Below are 20,981 nucleotides of genomic sequence, written 5' to 3'. Positions count from 1 at the left end.
GCTTTTGACATGCTGGTGACAGGAACTGGAACAAGCAGTGTCAAACGGAATAATTTTTAAGGAAAGACAACAGGAACTTGTCGCCTCATTGTATGCATTTACAAATAGAGGCTTTTCAGAGTATTAGGCCTAGTTAAAGCTGCCCTCTGGATAAAAAGTGTTCCCAAGCAGCCTCAGACAAGCTTGGGAGACAAACAGATGTGACTATGGTCCCTGGCGTTTGGCAAGAACACTCACTGTCAATAAGAAAAATATGAGCATGGACAGGGCATCAGCTGCACCACGGCCGAGCAGGCCTGCAAGTGTCACAGCAGCGGCAAAGTTGTGGCAGAGGGAAATAAGAGGGCTGCAAAAGCCAGGCTGGTGTGAACTTACACTAGCACGCCAAGAATTTTTGTTGTTGTTGTTGTATCATGCCTCAACGGATTAAACAAAACACTGGAAAAGCTGCTGTCAATTTTTATTCATTTTTCATCCTGCGCACAGCGGTTAGATTCTCCTTTCTACGTGGTAAATAAGAGTCTCAGAAATGAAGACAGATTGGGAAGGCAGCAATGACAAAAATAACAGAAAAAAGCTATTGAAATAATATATAAACCCCAAAAGTTTAGTTATTAAATCCCATAAATAAACCCCACAGATAGGACACAGCAAACACTTTTATAGAAACAATGACATGCAAAGCAATTCACAAGCATCTATGCATTTTTGTGAAACATTCCCTCTGATGGAAATTTTGCTATTTCCACCTTAAATAGTAGCAGTCTTTCATAATTTCTTTTTCTCAAGGTAATTAAGGTAATCACCCTTACTGTGGTAACACATCTGGAATAACCTATTTAAGCACCCCAAACATTTTTATCTGTGCCTACACAACACAATCTATTTTTTCAATAATTTTCATAGCATCACAGGCAAATATTTTTGATGAATGCCTTTTCAGCAGTTACACACATTCACTTCTCCAAGACATTTGTAACAGGCCACATCAGATTTTTATCTGCCCTGACCTCCGCAGTCCACGGAACATGTGGTTACATTCTCAAAATAAGCATCTGGTTCTCTGGGGGAACCTACAGCTAAGCTGCTTTGAATGCAATAAACCTACTGAGAAACTGAGGACCCAACGGAGTTCTTCACTCTTTCACTGGTTGTTTTCACCCTTTTCACAATCAGTTAAAACTCCACCACTCACTGAGAAGAACAACACAATAAAATGGTTGTAGGACAGCAGACACTCCTGAATATGTGTTCTAGTTCTCTGGTTTATTACCTGCTTCTGTACTCGCTATCATCCCAGGTGAAAAAAACCCCAAAATATATTAATGAAGACAGGTGGAGGAGCATTTTTTGTTTAACAGCATTTAACAAATTTCTGTACACTAACTTGGAAAATCTGATACAGAACATTATTATGATGCAATAACGTTTTCAAGAAGACCGATTTCTATTCCATAATTAGATGAATTGGTAATGATCAATACATACGTATCCATTACAATGCTATGAACATCTCTCACCTGAGGAAGAAACACACAGTAAACAGTGACACCCCGTTCTGCCACAGTATCAGTGCATTCCTGCAGATGGCTGTAGAACTCTGCAAGTTTATCACCACGGAATGCTTCAGCTAATGGAGAGGCTTGATGAAAGTTTTTAAGTAAACTTCTTTCACAAGATATCAGAAAAAGGAAAAAGTTAACTGGTTTGTATTTTAGAAGGGACTTGAGAGAATTATTTTGACGGGGAAATCTAACTGAAACTGTCAGTTCTCAGTCTTAAAATATGGATAAAAATATACATTCATACGGATATGATTGCTGATAGAATGCAGTAGGGATGGCTTAACTCACTTTAAACTTGAAATTACTGGACAATTTCTTACAATCTGAAATGGAGCAGGGAGAGTGCAAAGCAACATTCACAACAGCAGTTAAGGATGGAGAAAACAGAACTCAATTATGGAACCCAGAGAAACAAGCTAATAAAATTATTTTAAAAATGGAATTATTTAAGTACCTTTTACACAAAAGCATCACATAAATGATTCTCCTTACACAGAATAGATCTTGTAGCACAGGCTACCTTGTTTTTACATGGTTTAAAATGCAGACACTGCTGTATCTGGTGGCCAGTGGAACACATCCATGAGTGCTGCTTAAATAAGGGAATCTGGAGGAACTTTAACTCTTACTGATCATTCAGAAATTACCACAAGTGGCAGACAATGGCTTCAAGAGCATAGGAGTCAATGCAACAGTTTATGATAAGTTTAGAGGTAAACACCATTAAAACCCTATTATATACGTCTTTCTAAACATCTCATAACACTAATAGCTCATCAAATTAAGACAAACATAAAATTCTACATTTCCATATGACTGAGTCTCCAGAAGTACAGATAAAATTAAAACATACACTCCAAATACACATCGTACTAAGTAACTGGGGCTGTAAATTTGGGAAGACTATTCTGTATTACCTAGGTATAATGAATACTTAATCTTTGCCTCTGGCATGTGTATCAATATAATCACAGAAAATATGCATGATGACTTCATAACATTACACTGAAATATGGGAGGCACGCTTGTTTCTGAGGAAAAATATATGAAAAAAAATGGCTAAGGAGATTTATAAGCAAAAATATCCTCTTTCCTTTGTGGTACACACAAGGATGCAGCCCCTGGTGTCTACTTGAACACCTAGAGAAGGGTGGCATGTGCAGTAACACGTGTCCCATGGACAGCTAGAGAGGGACAGCTCCTTGTCCACCTGCCTTCTTTTGCTCTTTTGCTTTCTTGTCACTTTCCTCAGACAACATTCAGGTGAAATCAGTTCCATGCTTGATTTCTCCTCATCCTTTACAAACAGTAAAGTTTTTCTTCAAACCTGTCTAAAGAATTACATCATATATATAATAGATTGCTTCACCTACTTCTACAAGTGTGAAAACCATTACATTAACCAGAAGAGCTATGCACTTTCTTTCCCTTTCATTACATCTTAAAGAGATGTGATAAACCCATGCAACTATATCAAACTCCTTTCATCCAATGCCAATCTGTTCACAACATAACTTCAAGCATAAGGGTGACATACCTGTATTACTGAAGGTCCTGGTGCAATCCTATTATGACTAGAATACAATCATTCCCTGGCCCACGAGATTCCCTCATCACTTAATAAATGCTATATCCTAACACACTTCTTGCTGTTACCTTTAGCAGCACCTTTGTCATTCAAACACAGTAGTTGTCCAAAATTTATCTGAACACTACAAATAGACACATTCAACTCCACGCTGGCATAATTTTAATGTACATGATGGAAAATAAAAACCTGCATCACTACACAGGATTTGACATCCATATTTAAGTTACCTAGGCACTTTGTTTGTGAAAAGAGACCCTAAAAAAATAGTTCTGTAGTAGAGGCCTACTGCCCTCAGAAAGGATAATGCATTGTTTTTTCTTGGTTCTAATTAGTAATTTAAGCATATGTTCAGCATTTAACTCTAAATGTTTGCCTTTTCCCCAAGCTCTAAGACAGCTGTCCAAGATGTGAATGCCAGAAAACATTTAAATATCAACATCTGTTGAATTATGTTAATTTAGTGTAATATAATTGGGCATGAGTTGGAATTGATCAAAAGTGTATGAATTACACAAAGGCAAATCCAAACCAATATCTTGGTGTACAAACAAGTCACCGAGGAACACTGAGGGAATAAACCCAAAAAATATACTTCTGTCAAGAATTAGATAGCAAAAACTTTCAGTTTTCTTCAACAAATGACATGATTTCACATTTTCAATACAGGAAATCAATATTTATACTAACTCAGAATATAAATTTCATATTAATTTAGAATATTTCTAAATATTTTTGATGGCAAGTTCCATTATTTTTTTGTGTGAAAAAATACATTATAACAATAATGCTCATATTTGTGCAATGGTGAAATCTAGTCTGAAAATAGATTGCAGTAATAAAATGTCATCCTGTTACAGACCAATATGTTTCACAAATTCTAAAACAGATATTCTTTGGTTTCTTCTTCATCTTGCAACAACACTGTTGCTATTTGAGAGATATGGGCCTCAATCCAGCTCTGAAGTGATTTAGAAAATATCTTTATGAGTTGAGCAGTAAACATGGATCTGAACAGGTACTTTAAGGGAAGGACTTGATAATGTACTCAGCTACACTATTTCTTCCAGATATTTCTGGACACATATTTGTTTACCAAGAATGATAGTCACTAAATAAGCTCAGCGTAGAACAAACGTATTTTTCAGAGAAGATTTTAAAAATCACATTTTAAAGTTCTGGATTACAGTCATATAGAGTTAGGTTATATTATTGCAAGCATTAGTGTTATGTTCAAAATCTTTTAAAATAGGTAAGGAATAAGAAGCAATACTAAAAATCCAAGTATGTAATACAGTAGCTCAAAAATGGAAGATGAAACATCAAAGTTGTATGTAATTTGAAGCAAACAATCCAAATTTTCTTCTAAAATTTTTCTCTCACTACACAAAATCACAGTCTAAATAGAAGTCAGCATGCTTATGCCTCAGAATTTTAGTTAATGTGCACCAGGGGATACTGATTTACACATATGATATTCAGAGATCCTTTTGAGATTAGTAGGAACCTGATGTAAAAATTGCACAATTTAACGTGCAATAAAACCAGGAAGAGGGAAACTCACCCTCTTCCTTCATGTGTGGGTATTCATCTTCATCCCTACAATACCCAGCTTTCCTGTGCCTTTGCGGAGAAATGCAGAGACAAAACCAAATTTCTCGTGGTGGGGGAGATGATGGGACAAATGAGTGGTGGAAAACCAGCAAAACAAAACAATCTCCTTCACTGCAGAGCTTAACCACAGGTTAAATAGTTTGTGGAATGACAGTGCAAGCTCCTCAGACCCTATGCAGCAGGAAGGACCTCTGAAGCACAAATTAACTTATGCCATTAGTATTTTAACAGGTAAGATGAGATAAACAAAATTTGAGCCGTGGAGCACAAACTTGTGCAAAAAGAGAGCAAGACACAGCATCTAATGCAGCTGAATGTGAGAAACAAGCATACCATGTGCTAAAATTTGGTTACTTCCAAGTGAGAAATTTGCTGTCAGTTCACTCAGATGAAAAATTCAATTCAGATAGCACATCAGGAGGACCCAGAGGTACGTAATTTCTAGATGTTATCTGATTTTTCTTTTTTTGTTTTGCATGTTTTTAAAATCAGGAAAACATAACTTCCTGTTAGTTAACATACTCTTGTGTACCTGGAATTCAATTTTAAATGACAAATTTCCAGTACCATTTAGCAGCTTGTTTATTTACCTTATTATAAAGTACATTAGATTCTAGTGCAAGAGCAACAGAATTCAGCTTGTAGTTTTACATTAAAGATGGAAAAAAAATCTGCTCAGGTCATATGGAAAAATTTATTTGCAAAACAGAGTACAGCTCAAAATTTCTATTTTTACGGAAGTTCTCATTATGAGAGTTAAAAGGTGATACTTTCAGGACATTAGGTGACTAATCAGCATTTATTCAATAGATACTTTTTATATATCCATGAACCACTAGAGAGGCTTGAAGATTTCCATACAATTAAAGCATCACACACTGGCTACATTTTGAAACAAATACACTGTCATGGTCCTGTCCTCCTCTCCCATGTGAAAATCTTTTCAGCACCTGAAAAATAAGGCCACGGTAGAGAAAACTCAATCAGGAATTGCCCTCTCTCAAAACAGCACCATCTTTGATCCTTTCCAGAGAAGAAAAATACCAAACTGATGGAATAATGTTGTCCCTGAGGGTGACAGCAAGGGAGGGAAGCAATGTGTCCTCAAACACTCACATAATTTAATCTGGAACTGCAAATATTATTAAGCAGCAATCATAACAGCACAGTTACTGCTTCATGGCACTCCAAAGAGGAGATAAAACTGCTTAGTTGTTAATTTCTAATGATGTAAACACATTTGGATTTTAATATTGTATCTGAATCTCCTGCATTATTAGCTCTGGGGTTACAAGACATTAACTTACTACCTTTAATAATTTTACACTTGAATTAAAAGGCATGTTTAAATATGACTTTATCTTAAAGTATTTTTGTTGAGAATGTGCTCATGTGATGGCAGAAGTAAATCACCTAATAAAAGAGCTATGCATTCCTTTGCTTTTCTGCAGTGTAAGTATGTGCATGTGTTCGTGTATAATTTCCAAAAACTAGCTGAATTTACCTCCTCTGGTATTGTAATTTCATTCCGCAAAAGCCACATTAAACAATTACAGTTCTTGTAATTAACCAGTAGTCTAATGTACAGTTTTCTTATCCCAATCCATTAACAGCTGCTCAAAAAATGTAGTAATTAATGGTTTCATTTATTTTTGGCAAACCTGCACCTCGACAAATAGTTTTGTATCTGTTGCAAATTAGGACTCTTTCCCAAACAACAGATGACACGATGGGAAAGAGGGAGCAGGCAGAATCCTTGCACATCTTTGTCTCTTTAGAAGATCAAATAAAGAGCAGCTGTAATGTTATTTGTCACATCTGTGTAAAAAAGTACCATGTTCTGTATCATCAGATGGAGATGAACAAGTGCTGTACAAATGCACAAATAGGGTTTATCCTTTACAACTGGGAAAGGCAGAAAGTTGCAATTTTAACCAAAGCAATGACACACTTTTGAAAAGCTCTCCTCAGGTTTGGTGTCATTTTTTCGCTTACAAGCTTTCTTTAAATACTAATTCACAGAGAACATAGTTATAAGAAGTGACAACATGTGAGAGTCATCCTCTTGTATCAGCACGAGGCACAAATTAAAACTGGACTGAGAACAATTAGGGAAAGGAGGGAAAGCAAGGGTTGCAAAAAACACAGGGAATTTCAGTCTGTGTTGTGGCAGGAGAAGACTTCAAAGACTTCTGGCCAGCTCAGGTGATCACTGGAGGACTGGCACACATTGATTAAATTCTTAACACAGCCTCAGTTAGGTAGCTGAAACTTGACATGTAAAATTTTAATCCACCTTGAAACCACTTTCATGAGTATGACTTAGCCTTCTTTCAAGCCAAGACTGAACTACATAGGAACTAAAAGTAGATTTTTTTTTTCCTCTTTTAGAGGTCTCTGGGGGAAGATTGGCACATGGAAAGCCAATACAGAATTATGAAGATTCAACTCAAAAAAATTACTAAGTGGTAAAAATTTGGGTGCTATTTTCCTTTCAGTTTCTCCATTCAGGCATGTATCAAATTATAGTTACAATACAGCAAGAAAAAAAAAAAGTAGATTAAATAACTCACGGTACTTAACAGGAGCATACTACAAAAGAAATATGACACAAGATCTCTATGTAAAGCAAATAGTTACATGAGAGTAACTTATTCAGAGTCCATGGTTTTCCCAACCTGCAATTCTCATGCTTCCAGATTAGAGCATAAATTGCTTTGTTATGGCATTGACTATATGACTGAAGGCAAAATATTAACTTGGTTAAGTATTCTGGTTATTCTGCCAAATGAGGACAAAGGTACTTCCCCTCTTCATAAGGGTATTGTGAGGATAAGTACATTATGTATTTAGAGAGGGAAATAGTTGTGTGATGGAGGTCCCCCCCATAGTTAACAATGCAATCCCATGTTCAAAATCCTGTTATAACAGTTCAGCAAAATATCTTTCAACACTGTCCCCATTGCTGATCAAAGTAATCTCTTAGCCATGGGGAAGCTCTCCTTTAGGTCAGTTTATTTGGGGGGTGTAAAATTTTAAGGAAGTGACTTAAGAAAAGGTATTTTACCTCATGAGGGAAGCAGGCAAAGAGCCCATGATCAGCTCTGGCAGTTCAGCTGCCAAGCAGCAACTTGTTAACTCCCCATAACTCAATCATGTGCAATTGTTTGCCCACTGCCTCGGGCTACAGACAGACATTTGGTCTGCTAACAACTGTGCCAGATGAAGACATTACTATCCCAAGCTATTTGTTATCACACATCTGCTGGAGATTATCATCTCCACAGCTCTGCTGGAGGAAGAAATCATGTGAGCATGCCTTAATATGGTTTGTACAAAAACAGCCAATTTAATTTAAATAGGTGAGTTGAGCTAACCAGGCTGGTTTTGCCCAAAGCGTATTAAACATTCAGAAAAAACCTTTCTTTACTGGCAAAAGAATAGGGGATGAAAACAAGCAGCTGGAAGAATTATCTATCACCTTGAAGCAGTGTAGCTGATTTGGGGAGGAGACTAACACGTAAACAGAGAACTTTTTCAAGGCTCTATAGGAGAAGGAAATGCAGCTTTTAAGAGAGTATTTTTTAGTACTGTTAATAATTTAAATAATGAATGGGAAAAATATGTATTTGCAGATTAAATCTTACCTGTATAGGTAGCAAAAATAGACAGACATATTGAACTGTATCAGTGTAATATATCCTGGTTGTAAGTTTTGTGGTGCAGGACTGTCCCCCTCCTTAACATCTGATCCATCAGTAGCCATATCAACAGTTCTCTACAATATGATTATCTTGCCACTAGTGAAAGCTCATGTTAGTTTGTACAGGTTTAGATAATTATCATTAGTTTTGACAGAAGAAACCTAAGACATTAAACCCAGTACAGTAAAGCTCATCCCAGACAGAATAATTCCACCACAATGATACAGCTGCAGACCACTGCCACACTTAGAGCTCCCCACCTTTGTGATGAATTTACAGAGTAAATTATTCCACAAGTCACTGCTCTAATGTAATAAGGGTATTTACATATTGTCTACATGCTGAGACAAGAACTGTGTTCAGTCATCCAAAAGGGGTAAGAAAATTCAAGGCAAGCACAGAAAAATGTGTGTATATGTACACATCTCAATACACATATGAAAAACAGAGACAAGCTCTTCTAGAACGGCAAACAAACAAGAAATACAGATACCCGAAAACGATACAAAAAAAGACCCAGAGAAATTCAGCCTTGCAAAAAACCAAGATTAGACTGTATTCTGGATAAGTACAGTAATTTTATAGAATGTCCAAAACTTCACTGCTGCTGTTCTCTCACTGCATTTAGCAGCAAAGTGTAAGGCAATATTAGGTCATAGCCACTACTTTTTGTATAGATCTTTTTAAGGGGATTACTCATCTGAATTAGCTTGAAGTGTCCATGTATTTTTATAATATATCTTGTAAACAAGACTGCATGCATTGAGATTCTAAGACAGCAAATGGCCTATTAAAATATGATTTTTGTTGTAGTTTGAAATTTTTTTAAAGTCACTTAAGGTTTCTATGGTAGACAGAGAGAATGGTGGTTCTCTGAAAGAGCACAAATAATTATTTTGAAATAATCTGACTCATCTGGATCTATCTGGACTGTAGCTTTATGTACATAGCAATACATTGTAATATTAATTTATGTAAGTTCTACTTGAACAATGCAGGTATTTTTTGGAAAATGCTAATCTTTAGTCTTGGATTTACCACTTATAACTTCTACACAAACCTGCCACATGTTTATTGGGATAAGAGTCTATTAAGGTACTGTTGACTGGATATGGAGAGGTTGAAGATCACTTCAGGGTTTCAGTGCCATTTTACAAATCTCTATTCTAACTGCTTGTGCAGGCAAACATCAGTTCCCAAGAGCTTCACTGGTCAGCACAGCAAAGACATAAATTATGATTCTGAATTCCTCAAACTCTGTTTTACTTTCCTACAGCATAAAAAAGATCCTAAAATGACTCTAAATATAATCTGTTTCTTACTGCTCACTTTATACTCACTTTAAACTCTCAGTTTTGTGCTAGCAGTCTGACAGTAAGAGTGCATTTATGGTGAAACTTCTATCTAAAGTTAACTCATTCAAAAATTCAGAGTGAAAATATCATTTAACAAGTAAACTTGCCAGAAAATCTAAGCAGAAAATTTTAGAATTTTAATATAAAAAGATCGATAGACAAAGATACTCAAAATTTCTATGTATGAATGACTGACACTTCTTTAACCTATGTTTGGGAGTATGTAACCAGAACTAGTATACAATGAAATACATTCTTGTTTAATATGTATATTTAAAAAAAAAATTGGTCCTTTTCCAGGTAATCAGCAAGGTAAGTGCCTAAGAATATCAAAAACTTTGGTCTGGGTCATCACATATATACTAAAAGTCAACTGCCTGACAGAAAATTGTCTCAAGTGGTACCATAGAATCACATGCTGATATAAATTTACTACACTCTTTTGAAGAACGTAATTTGGTAGCACATTGCCATCTTTACAGGAAAACATAAAAATTTTGTAAGGTGTTGCGCATAGCAAGAGAAACATTTCTGTAGTTTCTCTTTTGAAAAAAGGGTAGAATTAAAACAATTATTTGGTAGAATAAATTCAGCAGGTGACTTGTACACAAAAAAACCCCTCTAGAAACAGACTCCTACATCAGTAGGCTCAGTCTTGAATTTTTTGTCTTTTGAGGGGAAGGAAAGATGGAGAATAGAATTAGATTTGTTTTTATTAAGTCTTCACAATGAAATGTTTATTGTCAAAATATAAGAACAATTTAAGTGTTATAGTATTTGAGTTATCTTTTTGATTTCAGATATGCATAATACAATTTTATATGTTTCCAGTGCTTAACTTACATGCCAGAAGCACAAACCTTACTTTGGCATCCATTTAATTCTGATGTTCTAAAGAGATTAAGTTTGTAAGTGCGGTTGCATAGTCACCAAAAAAAGTCTAATACTTATATATAAGGCAAAGATGATGCCATGCAAAAAAATTCTCGGAAGTAAGTCACACAAAACCCCAGAAGACCTCTGAAAATATCCAAAAAGAATAGTGTAATTTTTATATAAAGATGTGGGGAATCAACAAATGCATAAACTGTACTAAAGGGAATTCCCTCATTAACTCACCTGCTGGCTGTTTTTACAGAGCTGTTCTTCTTGTGTCCTCTGTCCGAGCGGTTGTCTCGCAAGAGTTGAAGCTGTTAAAAAAAAAAAAAGTTCAGAAGAGCCTCACAAACAGTGCCTTTGTTTGCTTTTAGAATTTATATCCAGACAATGCAGTTATTTCCCCTCTTGAGTCATCTGTCAATAGCTTTCACCCATGAGTTTTGAGATGAACATTAATAGAATTTTACAATAGTAGTTAATATGTAAATATATATATATCCACTAATTTAAAATGCCTAAATAATTGAAAATGCAAGAATTAAAGCATTTTCAAAGCATAATAGAAATCTATGCAATTCACAATTTCACAATTAACTTATGTGTAAAATTTTGTAGTTTTCACAATTTCAATTTCAATTTTTGAAGTTGTAGAATTAGAAGTGTTGGAGGACATTTAATTTACAAAAAACTACTCAGGTTAGCACTTGTGTCTAAGCAGTTATGAAACAGTTATAAACTCTTCTAAGCCCCCGGAGCTTTAGTAATTTGCAAGCTGCAGAATCAACAAAAACACAGAATTTAAGCTTCCTGTAATAGTGAAGAAGTAGGAGTAGCAAAGGATTTGTTTAACTGAAATGGTGACTCAGCTTCTGAAACAAGCTGTCATTTATTTTTACTTTTAGACAAGTAAGACTTTACATTCAGATTATCACCAACACTCAAAAGTCTATTTCCAGCATTAGGATGTTTGTCAGATGAGTCAAGGTGCACTAAGTAAAAGACAACCATCAGAACGCTATACTAAAGAAACTAAAACTGAACAGTATAAACCCCTCACAAATGTTGCTTAAAATGTCTCATATATTGAAGAAAAATAGAATGAAAGACTGAATAAAAGTAGAAATAAATGGACCTAATAGTCACAGCAAAGACACTTAAAAATCCCATGGAAATTAGGAAATAATCAACTTTAAGACTCAGCCAACCACACCTTAATGTTGTAAATGAGCATGGACTGCAAAAAATGCCACCAGTCTGAAAAACTGAACAATTTTTCCCCAACTCTCTACAGCTTCCCTCTTGTACAAGGAATGCTTCTTGTCATTTCCACTACCTTGTTCTCAGATGCAGTAAAACAGCTTATTAGATAAATCAATTTAGTGAGAATTTCATTGGTTGTCAAAATTACATTACACCATCACACTCATTTCTTTTCTTCTTCTGTCTTAAAAAACAGCTCAAATCCATAATGCATCAGTAATATCTCTAATTAGTGACATTAGTTTTACTTCACAATTCCTTAGTAATCTAGAAGTTACAAATTCAATTAACTTCCAAACTTTCTCTCAGGAAAGTTGGAAAAACCCACGGAAAATACAAAATTAACTCAAATTTACTATTATCTGAGAAAAATTGATTAATTCATCCTATACCAGCTAAGTAGATGTTTCTTCTCTTCTAGGTTGAAAAAAACCAGTACTGGCATGTATGATGTACATCAAAGTATGTCTCATTGTGAAAATTTCCTGATTTTTTGGTTTAGAATCTCATAAAGAAGTAAACAGCACAACTTCAATTAACCCTGCTACAAGACGATCAATATTTAAAAAAAAGATATTAAAAAAATTACTCAAACTCATAGTAATCTATTTTTTTCTTCCACTAGGAAATTTATTTCAAAGTAATGACTGTTAAATATGAATTATATAAAGCTGTCTATTTAGAGGTTAAGTGTCAGTCAGCTTATTGTAACATTCTGGTATCTCACAATTTACAGTTAAAACTACTGTTTTATCTACTCTGGCAGTTTGGGGTAATCAGTATTGCTTGCTCTGGAGTTCAAAAGGAAGGTGAGGGAACAGGAAATATTTAAACTGTGACTTACTGGAGCTACAAGTATTCCTGATGGATCATCCTAAAATGAACCTTCCAAAGAGTCTTCAGATTTTATTTCCTTTTGAAGTTTCAAATCTATTTACATTTGCAAAAGTACCAGCAAACTGGCACAGACCTAAAGAAATCAACTGTTATATCGATTTTTTCCAGCTTAGAGAAAGGGAATGCTTGTGTTAAATTTCAATATTGAATTGATGATATATTCAGCTACTTTTACTGAATAGTTAAAGTTAACCATACATTTATGAAATGAGACCAGATTTATTTTCACATTTTATAGTCTTGGACAGCAAATTCTGTTTAGACCATACTACCATCCATAAAGACAGGTATTTCTCCATGCCTGAAGACAAGCTAAAAGACTAAGTGCCATGCTACTAATCAAATATTAAATATGGCTTCACATTCCTGCAACCACATGTCTAGGCTTGGATCCCCCAGGGACTGCACTGCAGGGGCTCAGCAGACAAACTAGTAAGGTATTTTCACCAATATCTGCACCACGATGAAGATTTAACAGCTCCTTTTTTATTGCTGTAGTCACTGTAACCAATGAAATGCAGAAAAATGGAATTGAAGATCTTCCTGTAGAAGCCTCCCCACTTGTCTAACTGGTTCTGTATTTCTTGATTTTGGGAGTGATATGTTTTGCTTTCCAGCATTTTGAGAAAGGTAACATTTGGAGATACCACAATTGACAAAATGATTTAAAAAAACAAATCAGAATTTTCATTTGAACGTTAAAACCTCCAGAATACTTAACTGAAATTAAGTGACTAATTAAACAGCTCTAAGAGAATTTTGGAAATGTACTGCTGTTAATATGTTTGCTTACAAGAAGATATGAAATCATACCTGCTTTGTTTACAATTTCTTAAAATATTAGTCCACTACCTCTGGCGTAGAGGCAGTTAAAGTTCTTTATACTTTGGTAAGTATACTCAAGTAAATTGTTCTTGATCAAAGCAGTTCTTACCTGGCTATGTTCCTTCCTAGCCCCAGGGCTAAACCAGTGACTGTGGGAGAAAAAGAAAAGAAGGGTTGAACAATGTAACTAACAAAGCACATGCTGTCATATGACCAGTCTGTGCGTGCTTTTGGGTATTTTATTGCCTGCCAGGAAAACACAGCCTTTGGCAATGGTTTATTTTAATGGGGTATTTTTATTGAACTCTCTAAGTTTGTAACAGTTCTGAGAGAATGCATCATTTCACTTCTGAGTAGCTGCTGGCTTTATAGGTAATTATATTTTGTCAAACAAGCTAAAATAATACGTAAATGATAGTATTATAATATACTACAATGCACATGCCATAAATTAGAGTAATTCCATACTTAGTACTGAAGTGGTACTTATTAATGATTATAGCTGAAAAGACTTTAAAGTAGCATTTCACAAACTGAGGTCTGAGTTTGAACCTAAAGTGAAATGCCAAGTCTGAAAACTTTATATCTCCATAAAACTGCAAAATTGTGACTATTGGCAGCCTTATTTGACTGAGATGGAAATTTGGAGTAAGATTTTGATAGGTGGGGATGTCACAATGTGACTCTTCCTTCAAAAGCAGTAAAAGCATGATAACACTGCTTCATGTACACACAAAGAAGTGAATTACCTTCTGAATGGAGCTGTAGCAAGCATCATACAAACCTGTACACTTGCAAAAGGAAAAGAAGAAAGAAAAAAAAACCTCTACAACAGGGGGATCTCAAGTTACATGTAGGATCTACATATTATTTGTGTAAGCAAGCAATAGGTTTTGGTCAAAGGATAAAATAATTTCATCCATTGCAATATTGCAGAAAAAAGAGCATCCCACTATCTGCTATTATGCTTGCACCTTCCTCTAGAAGTGTAACCAAAGATTACAGCTTAACCGAGCCAAGCTTTTCCTGAAACAGTTCCATTCAATATAATACAGTCCCATTTTCTCCTCCAAGCAGCCATATAAATAATTCGTGTACCGAAAAGATTCCAATTCCATGGAATTGTCTGGTTGAAATCCCTTCTATTTTCAAGTCACAAATTTGAAAGTTTTGTGGCTTTTTGTCACTCAGCTTTTCTAAGTTTGATAATGAGCAGCCAACCCTCTCATTCTTGCATAAAAGACCAGCTGTCACCAAAACATGCATACTGCTTTTTCTACTTTTAAAGTGATTAAAGAAAATGAGTTGGAAATGAAAAAGAAATGACAGTAAAAAAGTCAAAAGTATACCTTGAGACAAGATAGACATCTATGTATTTTGGACATAAAGCATTCATCAACTGCATTCAGTAGTTCAAAATCTGGTGAAAACTGGGAGATTTTATGCACACACAACTTTGGTGCTGGTAGCAGAAGAAAAGTAAAAACATCACATTTGCAACAAATTCAAAATCCAACAAATAAGGTCACGAACGTCCAGGGGCTGATGAAAATCAGAAATACAATGGATTAGACTTAAATTCTACATAGATGAGTGTCTTGTCTCTGAACAGTGTGAACAGGAAATGCTCAAGGAGGAGCAGCAAACTGGGGTGTCCTCTACATAAAGTCTTGTGAATTGTAGCAAGCCAGTTGATTACAGACTAAATGATCAGTAAAACATATTTCTAGTAAAAAAGTACACCAAACTAATTTGAATGCATCTCATATTTAGATATTAAAAACCCTTCAAAAAGAGTAAGACCTTTTTTAATGGGAAAGTGATACATCACACTGATTTTTACCTTTCTGTCCACTCCCTTAATTACAGTATTATTTGTTTGCTTGTTTCTTTTAAAATAAGTGAAAGTAAAGTCCATAAAGTAACAGTTCAATTACTTAATGGTAGAAATAACTTATGAAATCAAAACCTCTTGAATTCACACTATCAAGTTATAAGATCAAAAGAGGTGGATTAGTGGTGTAAAACAATTGGTACTGAGCAGCTCTAGCTGATGTCTCTAGCATCTCTGCTTTGGCAAGTTTTGATGTATCTAGTAGCAGTTAGAAGACATAAATGCATTTCCAAATATACTATATCCTCATAATGTATGTCTGTGTTTTAGAGTTTTGATTTGAAAAATAAAGGAAAATGTAATCTTCTACATTTAAAACCAATAAATAATGCTGTTAAGTGTTGTCAGTTGAAGAGAGTAGAGTTTACAGTAATGACACACTAAAGTAACTAAAAGTGAATTACACTCCCTATTTACAAGAGTTTAAGTAATGAATTCAGTATCTTTTTGTGAAAATTTTGATAAAATTCCTCACATGATACATCACATGAAAGACTCGAAGATGTGATGCTTATGTATTTTCACACATCCCATTTTTGCTATCCAGCCTTAAACAAGTTTGTATTTTAGGAAAGGACACTTAGAAAGTTAATAAAAATACATTTACAAAACATTGAATTTCATGTTTCCTTAAGAAAAAAAAAATGAAATAGAAAAGATAGTAAGTACTCTCATTAAATAAAGACTATCATGTAAATGAGCTGAGGCTCTCATCATGTGTTTGTGCACAGTTGTAAAATGTGGCTTTGGGGCAGAGGTACTATTGTAAAGAAACAATAACAAAACACTTTTTTTTTCCCCCTCACTGATACTCACTCATGGTGAAGAGAATCCTGGGACAAATGAACTGTTTTCCTGCTACCACCTGGTCCTGGAGTTATCTAATGGAAACACGAAGGAAAAAAGAAGTATTTGAATAATGGGGCAGCATATGCACAAAATGATAGCTTATTAGAAAAATTCATCACAAACATCAAATACAAAAGAGACAGTGTACTAGATACAGTAAATGAAATCAGGAATATCTGCAATTTTTAAATCTGAGTGCAGAACGTGATATCTAAGACAGGAAAATCCTTTATGTGCAATTCTGATTGGATATCAGACATAGATCCTTGAAATCTAAATATCTTTAAGTTACTTTTCAAGTCCATGAAATCCTTCACCTCAAAGTTAGATGTTTTGAAAATCATAGGCAATATACTGTCCTTATTTATGTCTCATACAGCAATACATTTATAGAAAGCAAAGGTATAATTTTTACCAAACTGTACTGTAGTCCTTGTCTAGTGCTTTATATATACTGAAACCTAAAATAAGTGATATCCTCAACTGAAGAATGATCTTCAGAATGCATGAAAGCACATGTAGACTTTTGCAGACGATGACATTCTGATATTGCTCAAGAATGCATTCAAACAGCTTTGCTTTCAGTTTAGTAAAAAAGCTTAATTCACTTGTGTATGTAGATATATCGGTAAAAGAAGAAGAAAAAGAGACAACTCATGATACACATGCTCAAGGAACTAGAGCAGCAGGCAAACTATACCCAATGGAAAAAATGAAGGAAGAAACTTTCAATTCCTTGGAGATAATTTTATAGTCAGGAGATAACCAGAGGTGGGAATGAAGTCAGATGTTCTTCCAGTTTTGACAGAAGACCACAAAAACTCAATGGTAATACATTTATATGGCTCAGGCTTGCCAAAAGCACATAAGCTGGAGATTGATGGATAAAAGCAGCCTACTCTTTATTAGAAAAACAATGAGCTCAACCCTTGAAGTAAAACCTCCCTATTAATCTGGTGTCGTAATGGAGAAAAGGCAGGGCTGTCAGAGCTCCAAGTCTGGAAGACTTTCAAAGAATGCTCACTGAATAATTTGAGAGCTCCACATGGCTAAAGTATTTGACCAAAATCTGCCTCTTCGACCTGAAGAATGATGTCACTCTGGGCTGAATTGAGAAACAATAAAGTGCTGTCACTTTTCTGGCTGATGGGCACTGAAAAGAATTGGAAATATCCTACCTCTGAAAAATCTATGCAAGCATACAAATCATAGTAGAGGAAATCACAGGAGCTACATGGGAGACCAGCACCTACTGCTTTATTCTCATTTGGAATTTACTCTTTTACTAGACTGATCAAGGCCTTACACAGCCATGGGATGATAATAAAACACTGACCAAATGTTACTGTTTCTCTGTCATAGTTCATCTAATAATAAAACTGAGAAATGACCATTTAGAAAGACAGACCTGAAAATATAAACCAGTATTTTAATACATAATTTCCAAATTTTAAGATTAATAACTAAACTGTTACTTTAAAACCACAGGTAAGCATGCAGCTCAGCTCTTGAGAGTTATATCCTGCATTAATCTCAAAATGAGGTTTTCATGCTATTCCAGTGGGTATCCCTGGAATATAGTAATCCATTTTCTACACTGTGGCTATAAGAAAAGCGGACTGTGCCTATGTCATGCTTTGTTAGAGGTTCATGATCACATTATCTCATGGTGGACCTGACACTTTTATTCAGTTTACAGTATGTTCTGTGTACAGGCAACTTATTTCCTTTGCCAGGGCTGCTGACAACCTTTTCCACACTATATTAATCTTGTTTACAGACTTTATCTTGGTACAAATATCAGAAAACCGAACTTTTTATCTCAGGGAGAAAATAAACAACATGTTGACAGAAGCAAAAGCTATTTTCTGGACTAAAATTGGTTGTTTACCTGCAGCCATACTTATGGAAACAAGTTTAAGTTTCCAGCTTACTCAAAATACCTAATCTGAAATTTAATAAGCATGGAAATTTCAAGAAAATTCACTTGATAAATTGCCAGTTTTAAAATAATATAGAAAACCACAGAAGTAGGTTTTTCCACCAATTTGTATGAGAATATGAACTTGCTTGGAATACAGTTACAGCTGATCACAAAGTACAGTGTTCAGGTTTCTCCTGCACACCTCAGATGCTTCAGCTACCACACAGCCACAAAATGTTTATAAAAGTAAACTCACAAGGTATACACTTACAGACCTTTGCATAAAACTCACTGCTGATTACTGTAAGATTCCCAATAGGTTAATGCAAATTAATTCCTGTTTGCAAAACTTACCTAGGGTGTAAAAAGCTAAACCAAGCCCCACTGCCCAGCTTCATCTGCTGCCTCACTGCTACAAAAATCTCCAATGTTAATAAAGCTTAGGTAATTTTTAAACTTTTAGTCTCTCTCTTCTGGCTACAAGTCCTTTCACCACTGCTTGAATAAGACAACAAGGCAATGGCTGAATCCTGTTCATAGAATCTCTGAGACACAGGTACTCCAACTCAGAAACAATTCCTAATGTGCAAAGATTGCTTTGCCTGAGAAAATATGACCTAAACTAATGGACATGGAAAAACGGAAAAGTATTCAACACTAAGGGATTTTGCCTCAAAATACACAACACCATATACTACTGTCCAAAATGACAGCTGGAAAAGACACCCAGGATCACCAAGTCCAACCTTCAACTGAGTACCACCATACCCACAAAGCCATATCAAAAAGTGACACATCTGTCCATCTTTTGAACATGTCCTGGGATGGCAATTCCACCATTTTTCTGGGCAGCTGCTCTAATTATTAACCACTCCCAGCAAAGAAATTTTTCCTAATATGCAACCTGATATCCCCCTGTATCCCCTGCAAGATACTACACGTGACAAACTTCAGAAGTGACATAAGGAAAGATCGTGGGATTAAACAGAAAGAGGACAAGAAAGTCAGAGAATTTCACTCTGCAAAAATAATATTGAGCACCTCAACATCATTTTAAAATGTCAACAATATAAAATAGAGCATGTCAGCTGGAAGGAACCTACTGTGATCATCTTCACCAACTGCCTGACCAATTCAAGGCTGACCAATTTAGAGTGTGTTGTTAAGGGCACTGTCCAAAAACACCGACTGGTATGGGGCATCAGGCACGCCTCAGAGTCCTGCTTTAGTGTTTGAACACACCCTTGGTAAAGAAATGCTTCCTGAACCTCCCTTGGAGCAACTTTGCACCATTCCCACATACTGTATCCCTGGGTCCCAGGGAAAAGAGAACAGGCCATCACTATTTCCCCTCCTCAGGAAGCTGTAAGAGGTCACTCCTGTCTCCTTTCCTCCTAACCAGACAAGCCCGGAGCCCTCAGCCACAGCTCACAGGACATGCCTTCCAGTGCTGCCAACAGCCTTGTTCTCTCTCTCCTCTGGACACGTTCAAGGACCTTCACATCCTTCTTCAACTGTGGAGCCCAGAAGTGCACACAGCACTGCAGGGGAGGCTGCAGCAGCGCTGGACACTGTGAGATCATCACCCCTGCAGAGTGGCTCACACCACTGAGGCACAGGAGCAAAGCATCCACAGCTCAGTCACAGCACGCCTGAACACCACCACTTATTATATGAACAGGCTGAGGGGTGTCCAAGACTGGAGAAATAAAAGAATCAATTTAGTGGATCAATTTATTCATCTTCTAATTAAATACGATAGTGCTATTTTAATTTACATGTGCTGTAGTTTAAAGAAAGCTACTACCACGTGCCAAGAAAAAGCCACAACACAATGCAAAACAAAATTATGCAACACTGTTACTTAACAATTCTGCTTACTTCTTATTAAAAGTATATTTTAATACTCAATTACTGAAGAACCCATGAAAAATTTTGAATTATTTTTTTAAAACACCTATGATACAAAGCTCCCAAGTATGGATGTGTTCAAGACTCAATATTTTCTTAATATTTTTAAATAATATAAACAACCCTAATACATATACTTATCCATAATTCTTTTCCTATGTTATCACACAATCAAGTGAGCAAATACACTCCCTGTTCATAATTTATCTTAGGGCATAATATTTTTGAAAAAACACAGATTATGTCTTATTCATAATTGTTCCTTAGATACATTTTCCATTACTGAAAAAGTAAGTTTCTTACACATTATGTAGTTTTTAAACACTGAGTGTGATATTTTTGCCTTTTGAATTAGATTTTATGCCAAGCACTCCCTAGCATGTGCAATGAAAAGATACTACTGAGCTCATTTTTTACAGGATGTTATTTCCTCACTATGATTTGGTGGACTTGGCAATGTTGGGTTTATGGTTGGACTTGATCTTTCTTACAGGTTACTTTCTAATCTAATGAGTCTATGATATGCTTTAAAAAGCCATGTAAACAATTATGAAAGTATTTGACTTGAAAGCTTAGCTGAGTCATCACAATATGTCACATTCATGTCACGGGCAAAACCAGTAAAATTTCCATAAAATTTTGCTGGACACTAAATACAGAAATAAGCTAGCTGCTTTCCTAAATGAAAGAACAGGTTCCTTTTTCTGCTCTATAAA

At 35.5% G+C, this 20,981-nt stretch overlaps 1 protein-coding gene across 1 annotated transcript in view; it reads right to left on the bottom strand.

Annotated features, from left to right (window-relative positions):
* The window catches only part of GPATCH2 (G-patch domain containing 2), a 118,075-nt gene that overhangs the window by 18,285 nt on the left and 78,809 nt on the right, over positions 1-20,981 (bottom strand). The window contains exons 6-8 of the mRNA XM_014876883.2: positions 16,398-16,462; positions 13,797-13,836; positions 10,946-11,016 (exon numbers count right to left, since the gene is read on the bottom strand). Coding sequence (XP_014732369.1) covers positions 10,946-11,016; positions 13,797-13,836; positions 16,398-16,462 — 176 coding nt within the window. The remainder of the gene's footprint in view (positions 1-10,945; positions 11,017-13,796; positions 13,837-16,397; positions 16,463-20,981) is intronic.

The sequence above is a fragment of the Sturnus vulgaris genome, chromosome 3 (genome assembly GCF_052056855.1).
Source record: "Sturnus vulgaris isolate bStuVul1 chromosome 3, bStuVul1.hap1, whole genome shotgun sequence".
In the NCBI taxonomy this organism is placed as follows: domain Eukaryota; kingdom Metazoa; phylum Chordata; class Aves; order Passeriformes; family Sturnidae; genus Sturnus; species Sturnus vulgaris.
Note: the sequence above shows the minus strand (reverse complement) of the source record. Positions and strands in the feature narration are given on the sequence as shown.